The sequence below is a fragment of the Pterocles gutturalis genome, unplaced genomic scaffold (assembly GCF_000699245.1).
Source record: "Pterocles gutturalis isolate BGI_N339 unplaced genomic scaffold, ASM69924v1 scaffold29669, whole genome shotgun sequence".
Taxonomy (NCBI): domain Eukaryota; kingdom Metazoa; phylum Chordata; class Aves; order Pterocliformes; family Pteroclidae; genus Pterocles; species Pterocles gutturalis.
Window position 1 is genome coordinate 42,442 of NW_010136674.1, and position 9,553 is coordinate 51,994.

At 36.8% G+C, this 9,553-nt stretch overlaps 1 protein-coding gene across 1 annotated transcript; it reads right to left on the minus strand.

Moving 5' to 3' along the window:
- Positions 1 to 4,849: 4,849 nt before the first annotated feature.
- On the minus strand, positions 4,850 to 9,021 carry LOC104468325 (chromosome unknown open reading frame, human C18orf21; the record flags this gene model as incomplete). The annotated part of the gene is made up of 3 exons (XM_010082401.1): positions 4,850 to 5,042; positions 5,452 to 5,660; positions 8,822 to 9,021. Coding segments are annotated over 3 exons (563 nt in total), but the record flags the coding sequence as incomplete, so codon positions are not given.
- Positions 9,022 to 9,553: the final 532 nt, after the last annotated feature.

Genomic DNA, 9,553 nt, shown 5'->3' on the forward strand with positions numbered 1-9,553 from the left:
AAGAGTGCCTAGGAGCTGAAAGGGAGAGCATGCCTGGGTGGAAATGAAAAGTAAAACAAATGTCAACTTTTATCAAAACAGAAATAATTGTGAAACTGGGCAGCACAATGTTTTAGCTGTAGATGGGATTATACAGTAGAACTGCTTTGGAGTGTTACTGCTTTGGGAAAGAAAACGTGGGTGTACTCTGCCTATCTCTTCTAATGCAGTCTGACTCTACTCAAAACTAGAATGCCCACCCTGCAAAAGGCACAATTATAAAATATCTGAGCATTTTTCATCAAATAATAAAAGCATAATAATTAGATTATTTGCTTCACTATATTGCACTTTTATTGAGCATTCTCTGGAAAAAACAAAGAGACTTCTGCCGCTCTTTGCCATATGAGAATGCTTACCTTGGAGGTCACTGGCACTGCTTGTATATTCTAGTGTTTGCGGGCTCAAGCTGTGTTATTGCGGAATGTTTTGAAAGATATGAGGAATATTACCCCACTTCTGTGGTTTTAAAAATAAATAATGTGAAGTCCTTAGTTACAAAAATTACCATTCTTAGAAATTGTGTTTCATTACTCCTTTTGAAAATTAAACTACCGCCTGCAGTAACATGAGCTTGTCTGTTTCACACCATTAATGTTTGTATTAATATATTAAAACACCTTAGTTAATCCCTAGCAACACAGCCCAAACTACATGCTTATTATGTATTTTATCTGAGTAGTCTTCTGAATGTTGAACTGAGAGCTTTCATTATGATAAAATTACATTCCTGTGTACCTGAAGTTTAAAAAGACAACGTGTTAGGACTTCCATGGACTAACACTGCTCTCACAAGTCAGTGGTAACTCAGTCTGGTACTTCAGTGATGACTCAAAATACATAACGTAGGATGCAGTAGCCTGCTGTGCAGATGGCCATGGAAGACATGGAAATCACACATAGGCTTGATTGGCCCTCTACAGAAAGAGCTGGATTTCAACCTCTTGAAACATAAGCAAATAGATTCATGGGCGTGGGTTTTTTCAGTGGAAGAATTAGTGAACTAGAAAACCAGCACGTCTAAAATTTGTTGGTTACATTTATAAATATTTAGGACCAGTTCTGCTCACTACTCATGCATATATAATCACAGTGACTATTCCTGCAAGTAAAGAAAGCAGACTCAAATGTAGTGTCTGAAGTGGAATTTTTTTTTAATGAATGACCAATTTTGTCTCAGCTCCTATTTCAGTGTGTCATTTATCTTGATTAAGTAGTATATCTCTTCCATCTTGCTATTCAGAAATCTAATTCTGATTTAATCTTTACAATATTTAAAGTATCCTACTAAGCATGATGTTTTTGTGGGAATTTGCAAAAGTTCAATAGCACTCGTTACTTGTTTGCAACAGAAATAGGCTCATTTGTTAAAAGCTACCAAGAAAAGTTTGAAATGTAAAGACTATTGTGCTTTTCTGACAGAATGTGTAATCCTTGTGTAATTTATGTCCTCAGTAACACCTGTATGTACGCTTTCATATTTAATAGAATAAAATGTTGTAAAAACATCTTTGAAATCATTGTTTACTGCTTGCCTACTCAATCTCATGGTGTGAAATGGCTTTAATGTAAACTGCTCCCTATGCTTAGGAGTCAACCAAAATATCATGGTGATGGTGAGAAAATGGTTAATACAGATTTTGAGGTTTAGTACTCTCTGTATTTGAATTTTGTGTGGCAATTTTCAGTGAGGAAGCAGTGCATTAAAAAGTCTGAGGTCTTATCTTTAGAACGGTAAATTTTTTAAAAAGAAATATTGTTCATATACCATCTCGTTTGGCTGGTTTGTTTTCCTTCAGAGGTGGGTCTGGGTGTGATGGAACCAGTTGTAATATGCCAGCCTGAGGTTCCCAGTACTCAAAAATGGGAAAATAGCTCAAACTGATGTTTCAAAATAAAACACACTTTAGTTGAGCTGGTTATATTAAGACACACTTTGTAATATTTTCAGTATATGGTGCGATGCTGTTACTGTCAATGGTATACGTACCACTGCATAAGCAGAATTTGTATGAGCTGGGAAATAACTCTATAGTTACACAGGGGTTTATGCTTAGCAGAGAACTTTCTTGGTCTTGCTTTACAAAGTCTGGGTGAAATTCTGGCCTCACTAAAATCAGCTAAGGCTGTTTCCTTTCTATAGAGTTCTTCTTCCAACTCTTCAAACACAAACCAGCAGTGCTGCATAGCAGAGGTTTGGCGGGGAGGCTCAGCAGTAGTCTGTTGCAGCTAACAATTAACCTTCAGTGGTTCAGTGAGTACAGGAATATAATATATTCTGAAGGGAAGAACGCATCAGATGCTTATATGTGTGTGTATATATATATGCATCTGATGTGTGTATACATATGTATATAACTATACACATCATATATACAGACAAGTAGATATGTGTGTGTGTTTTTCAATACACTGATTCTGTGAAAGTCCAGTAACAGAAAAAGACTGTATTAGAGGCTGAGGAGTAACATAAAAGCACTTCAGATAGAAAATACCACCACATCTGCCCAGCATTTTGAAGCACACTTGTAGAACAAGGAATGGCACATATTGATTTTCCCCCCCTTTTTTTTCCACAGGGAAGTCTGATAGCTGGCAATAATGATTCCTTATAATAACACATCTGGACATGTCTGACAACTCTGGTAATTACAAAAAAACATATGTTGTTTGGAGCATGACAAGGCTCTAGGTACATTAACAAATAGCACATTGCATTAGTAATACACCTGGAGTGCAGAATACCTGAAGCTCGGTACCTGGCATCCACAATGCACTTTTTGGAGCTGTGTACTTCACAGAGCTGACTAGCTCTCCTGTGATCCTGTGGATAGACCGCCCATTAGCATTCGCAGAACACTAGCTGTGACCCAGCTTATGTCTTTTATCCATTATCTGTAGTTTTCTCCAAAAGGAATGTGACTGGTACTCTGAGACCACTTGGTATTGCGTAAACAGCACAGTAAACAGGGACAATTGGGAGATCTGCTCCAAAAGCATACTCTTGATTTGCTCTAACACGTTAATGTTGGTGCACCTTAAAACATAGCAGATGCCCATGCTGGTTTCATGTAAGCCTCACAGAAAGCACAGTAGTAGAATACCTAATGTGTGTAGTTTTAATATAAACATTTGTTTTTCAAAACTTCTTTTCAAATACTTTATTATAATGCACATTTTCCATCAACAAGATTGAAGTGTTTTTCCAGGACTGGATCATAAATACAGCAACAACAGAGAAATTAATGCCAAGTTCTGCAGCAGAAAAGGTGTAACTCCAAGGTCCATATGTTGATCAAAGAATGACAGTTAATTTGATCCTACATATATGTAAGAAACAAATGGCAGTGAACCTTTCAAAGTTATTGTGCAAGTGTACAGGAGATATAAAAAAGTTACATGCCAATATTTAAGACTAAGTAGAATTTGCAACAAACTATTCTCCCCTGCCCTGGATTGCTTTCAAGTCTGACAACTTAGTTGCTGGTCCTATTTCTTACGTGGTGTTCATTACGTCCAAGTACACTGAAAGGAAACTATTTAGAATTAAAAAAGGGAAATACAGACTTTTAAGACAAGAATTTAAACATTTTTAACTGATTGTCTTTTCAGAGGGGAAATCTGAAGCATGACTATATGCAGAACTGCCGCTGCAGACTTCATGCAGGGCAGGCTATAAACTCAGTCCTGACCGGTGACTTTCTACTGCCCTTTCTCAGCTCTGTGCCAAACTGAAAATAACAAATCTGACAGTGAAGCCTGCCCTAACTTTGACAATAGCCTATTCACATCAAAACATTTTGGTACAACAAGCTGACTACTGTCCAGGGAAAACCTAGTTTTCTACATTGAAGTCCAGGAAGGAAGCAACTCTGAAACCTGATAGGATTAAAAGACATTTAAGAAAGAAGTAATTTCAGAATGAGACTAAAGTGAACAATTTTGGTAGCACCAGAGTAACTGGAAAGGAATTACCCTGTATTCTCTATTCCCACTCTCATAGCAGTAACAAATCAGGATGCTGATAGCTGTCAGTTGGTGTTGAGACCATCCCACATAAAAAAAGCAGTTTTAGAAGGTTCTGCATTATCCTGGGACCAGTATCATCTGCAGTCCAAATCACAGACAACATTCTTAAGAAAAGGAAGAAACTTACATCTGCTGATACACTGTTTTATCTCTCTTTGTATGAGTACTATCTTAAAGAGTAAGTTATTTGGGAACCTTTGTAAAGGCTGTGTTAAAGGCTGTGCTTAAATTACCACAGGTATCAAAAGACAGTGATACTACAGAACACTACATTAAATCCTTGAAAATATCACACAGGCAGAAAGTGCTAGTGAAAGTGCCTTTGTTTTACTCAAACATGCAAAGCAGGGATGCGATCTTTTAAGTTCCTTTGTGATGTATTATCTTAAACATAGTGAGAGTGGGAGGTGGACGAAACTGCAATAAACTATTTTACACTGCTTCTCATGCTCAAATTGCTTTCAGGTCTGACAGCTTATCTGTTGATCCTGCTGGACCCACTGATGGATCCAGTATTGTCAGCTTCCTCAAAGGACAGATCCTGGCTTTTAACTCTTGGGCCATTAGAGACTGCAAAACATGTTCAAGATTCCCAAGCATATTACACTGGCTATTTTCTCATCTCCCTCTTGTGAACAATCAGTCACCTTAGAAACAGACCTTGCTTCTGAAAAATAGAGACTGCTTCTAAAAAATATGGTTGACGCTTACACAGTGCACATGCTGTTAGCTTGAATTTTAAAGAAATTGCTTTGTTAATTTACTAAAACTGGAACAATACTTATTGCTGTAATCTTTATTCCTTTGAAATAATGAATAACTACAGTAAAGTCAAGAAGGTTTTCAAATCTGCTTTCTGGCTTTTCTCTTTTTCTTCTAGGTTAAGCATCCGTTTTAGCTTAGAAAAGTGAAATTTGGAGTTTCGGGGAGTCTTGGAAGCAGAGCTGCTTGTCGCCTGTCCAGATAGATGTGTTCTGAAAAACAAAAGACTCAAATGTCTTAAAAGTGAGGAATCAGAATTAACATAAAATTAACTATGAAAGTGAGCATATATAATTTGAGCAAAAACTTTTGAACATAGTGTCTTTTAATGTGAAAGTCAGCAGTTAGTATGTAAATTTTAAGCCACACATTTCAGATTAATGACAAAAACATAACTGTGCATTCTTTGCACATTGTCACTTTCCTTATAATCTTTGATTTTAAAGGTTGGAAAGTAAAAATTGATCACCTCAATCAGGACACTAAAGAAAAAATACCTAGTTATCAATTTAAAGTTTATTAAGTGACTGATCTGAAACCAGTACATGACGCCCTTTCCCAGCAAGTCAAAACAGACTCTACTCAGCCAAGTGCCTCCTTAAATAGGAGAGGAACAGGTACCTGGGAAGTGATGAGGGACTGTTCCCTTTAGATCCCAACCTACTGCAGCTCACAGGTGTCGCCTTGTTTGCAGACTGTATTTTTACATCTGATGTCCTCAGGCTAGATCTAATACTTGGAGTGCTTGAATTGTGTGTCTTGGTAGCCAGAAAATCCCTGCTTTTACCATAGTGTCTTGTTGTTTTGTTGCATGACTTGCAAGTAACCAGCTATGGAGAGAAGAAAAGAAATAATATCAACCATTCTTCAGTCTTTCCACCTTTATGTTACAAAGCCATTGTAAGAATTATCCAAACTATTCTCCACATATCATGACAAGTTAAATTTTGTGTAAGTGAAACAGAGATATTAAAAAGCAACAAATACTTTACACCTGGTGTTTTCATTCCAGCTTCTTATGCCAAACACACCCTAGAGTTTCACCTAGAAATTACTCCAGTCCCCTAGCAACTAATGCCAGCAGACCCATAACGCTGAATGTAACATTGTACAGGGAAATACAAAAAACAACCCTGTCAAAACAGAAAGACAAAACAGCATCTGGACTGGAGGTATGAAATCTGAAGTATACATGAGGGGTATTCATATTTTGCTACAAAATAGGAGATACAAGGTGATCTAAACTCACTAGCATACTCTACCCCATATTACATGCCTTCCAGGGAGTCTGGAGAGAAAATATTTAAATTACCAAACTCTCAAAAATAGCCACCCATAACTAATAACAGCAAGTCTTAGTGAACAAAGAAGAGGCTTTCTATTAGTGCAAATCTATTTACTACAATAAGGATGAGGTTATAGACAAAGGGCGCTTCCTCTTCCATCTGTTTACCTCTAGGCTGCAGGGAACTTCTAGCAGCATGGTATGTTGCAGAGGTGCATCAGAAAAGATAATGTCAGACAGTCACAGAGACCGTCAGATATTCCTAATATCCCTGACTGCTATGGCAACTACTCTGATTATGAGATACATGAAAGTACTACAGCCAGGCAACTTCTTGAGGCACACAGTTACACTGACTGAAAACCACAGTTACGTGATGTTTCTGATTCAAAAAAACATTTGAAAGAATGTCACAAAAACATCTAAGCTGTTCTGAAAACATCTATACCAAATAATTCTTAATTTCAAAGTATGTAAATTTACCTAAATTCAGATTGCTTAGAAATAATTAAATTTAGAAACGCCAAAATTAAACATTTGCAGGTAAGTGTTTTGACTGTCTCCAGACATTATTTTGTCAGCCTAACAAACTAAAAAAGGGAAAGATCATTAACTTATACTCAGGTTTTGATGTATTTTTAGTTCTTCTAAATGAAATTCAGAAGGAAAAGAAAAAAAATAGCATCACATGATGATTTAGCACTCCACAGAATATAAATGCAGGTAAACACCTTCCAATGCATAAATTAGTAGATTAATCATAGCACTACAGCTAGTTCCCATTCCCTGAATTGCATATACTGTTACCTCCAAAAATTTTAAAAACCCTGAAATAGGTCCTATGTTATATGCCTTTTCATGGCAGAAGCATTCTCAAGTTCTACTTGCTAAGAAAGGTATCAGAGGCACAACCTGTCACATTGTGGCTTGGTTTAATTTCAACCACTCTCAAATCTTCGTTTTTGCAAGTCTCAGGTATTAGATTATAGGGATCTACATTGCTAATTTTGAAACCTGTCAGCTGCTGACAGTACTTTAAATACTTAAGACCAGAAATATTTAAATCATAATCCACACTACAAATGCAAAATGAACTGAGCAGAACACAAGTGCAGCAAACTGTAATTACATGCCAAGATTAGAATATTACCCAGTTTAAAATGGACCTATTTAAAACGGAATTTAAAACTATTCGTATGAATGCACAGTGCGTTCTGCAAACTTCTCCAGCTACAGAATAAATTTAAGAACTCATCAGAATTCTGTAGGATACTGTTCATCAGTTGTCTTAAGAGACGTTTCTTAATGTACACTAAAGGTTTGTCATTCCAGAAAAATAAAGCAGATTCCAGCTTCTCAGATGCCCTTTCTGCTCCTCAGCTATGATCTACTATTTGGAGAGAGTAATAGCAAAGATGCCTTTCTGGAGCACCTTTTTTTTTGCCCTGAAAGCTGAGAACCTCTGTGATGTTTCCTCAGTTTAATTTTGTGTTATTGACTCTTCAATAATTTTTGGCTTTGCAAATTTTACTCCCCAAACCAGAAAACTCTCATCTGAGAAAACACCAACTGTGTCAGCAACTGCTGGGCACAACAAGGTGCTGTATCATTTATTAAAACATCCATTCACATAACCTGTTCTAATACTAGTGTATGCCTTGGCAACACTAGATTAAATTTATACTATTATTCTTCAAATAAGAGTAGTTATTATAAAAAACAGTGATTAAATTTTATACTCCTGAATAATTTTATGAAAAAGAACTGAAGCACCCAAAAGCAACATTAACTTATTTTAAAATTACCTATGTGGTTTAGTTTTGAAGGACTTCCTACAAACAGTAATATTCAGATAAACATAAAAAATTAAATTTGTGCAGAAGGTAACAATAATCTGATGTAGCCACTATGGTCTACCGAGATAAATTAAGTAAAGCTTGTAAGTTGTAAATGTATTTTTAGAGAACTGATAGAACTGAATAAACTGACAATCAGTCACTCAAGCCCTTCTTCACAGGTGAAACAAAGGCAGTAAATGTCAAGCTACACATACTGGCAAAACCAGCATGACTTCAGTCAATGGCATGTTTTCCTTCTTAGTTATGTTTTGGGGTATTCTTAGCAACAGATTTCTAAGGATTCTAAATGGATTTCAGGATCTACACTGCTGTATTAAGGCTCTGCATCTAGTAGAATTGCCTGGTCCTAGCTCTACCACATTCATAGGAAAAAAGGAGCAGGCAAAAATCTGCCACTCCTGCCATTTTTGCAAAGCTATACAAATGACACAGTAGCTGGCAGTGGAAATGCCTGAGCTTCCCGAGACAAAGAAATTACTTAATTTTCAGCAAGATCTTAGACATCTGCAGACCCTATCCAGACTGCTGCTAAAGACATCACAGAGGGCAGAGTTGTTCATGCAGATTCTCTGGTATATGGGGTTCTTTTTTCTTTTTCAGGGGAGAAGCTTACTGTTCTTGTCATTGCGTTCATGATCCCTCTATTGTGGAGGGTAGGTTTTAAAAAAATTGTTTGTGAATAGAAGTTATCCCAAAAGAAAGGAAGAGTTATATGCTCATGAAAAAACCAAATGTGTAGGTGTGAGCTCCACTTCTAAGAAAAAGATTTCCATATCTTCTTTTCTGTGCCACTGAAAGGTTTCAGAGAAACATCAGGTATTTGGCAGTTCCCAGTAAATATCCTTACCAAAACACTTCTTGACTCCCTGTACTTTTTCAAAAGCTTTGTCTGTTTCATATTAAGTTTATGGTTCTTTGCCTCTTGTTTAAGAACTTTCTCTATCTGTGGAGTCACTTTCATCTTTGGTTTGAGACGCACCCGGAGACTGTCAGGAACCAGGAACTGGAAGCAGTAAGGACATATTCTTTCTAATCCACGCTGATTATCTACAGATTAATAAAGGTAAAAGAGTAACACTTAAATGAAATAGTTATATTTATAGGCAAACATTAAAATAATATGTTTCTATTTTAACATTATCTAGGTAGATACAGTTTTATTTTATGTTTCAGATACAACTAGACACAAGAGAAAGCTGAGCACCCGTATGTTGCACCAGTATGTGCTCAGCTAAGCACAATTCACGTAAGTTTATGCATGGCATAAATTCACACAATACATAATAGCAAATTTTGCTGGAAAAATGCAATTCCTTCCTAAAAATCTTTAACAATGAAGGCTCACGATTCTGCAAGGAGCTCCATGCCGGCACACTCTTTAGCCAGATTACTGACACCAAAGCCTTGTAAAGCTCTTTGCTCATCTCTGCCAGGGATGATCCTTGAGGTCGTTTCCAACCTTAATGATTCTATGATTCTATGACATGGTTCTATGAAGAAATGCTTCGAGATAAATTTCAGAGCTAATAAGAGCCATGCTCCTGCACCTGCCTCATTACTTCCTGCTGCCAGAGCCGGG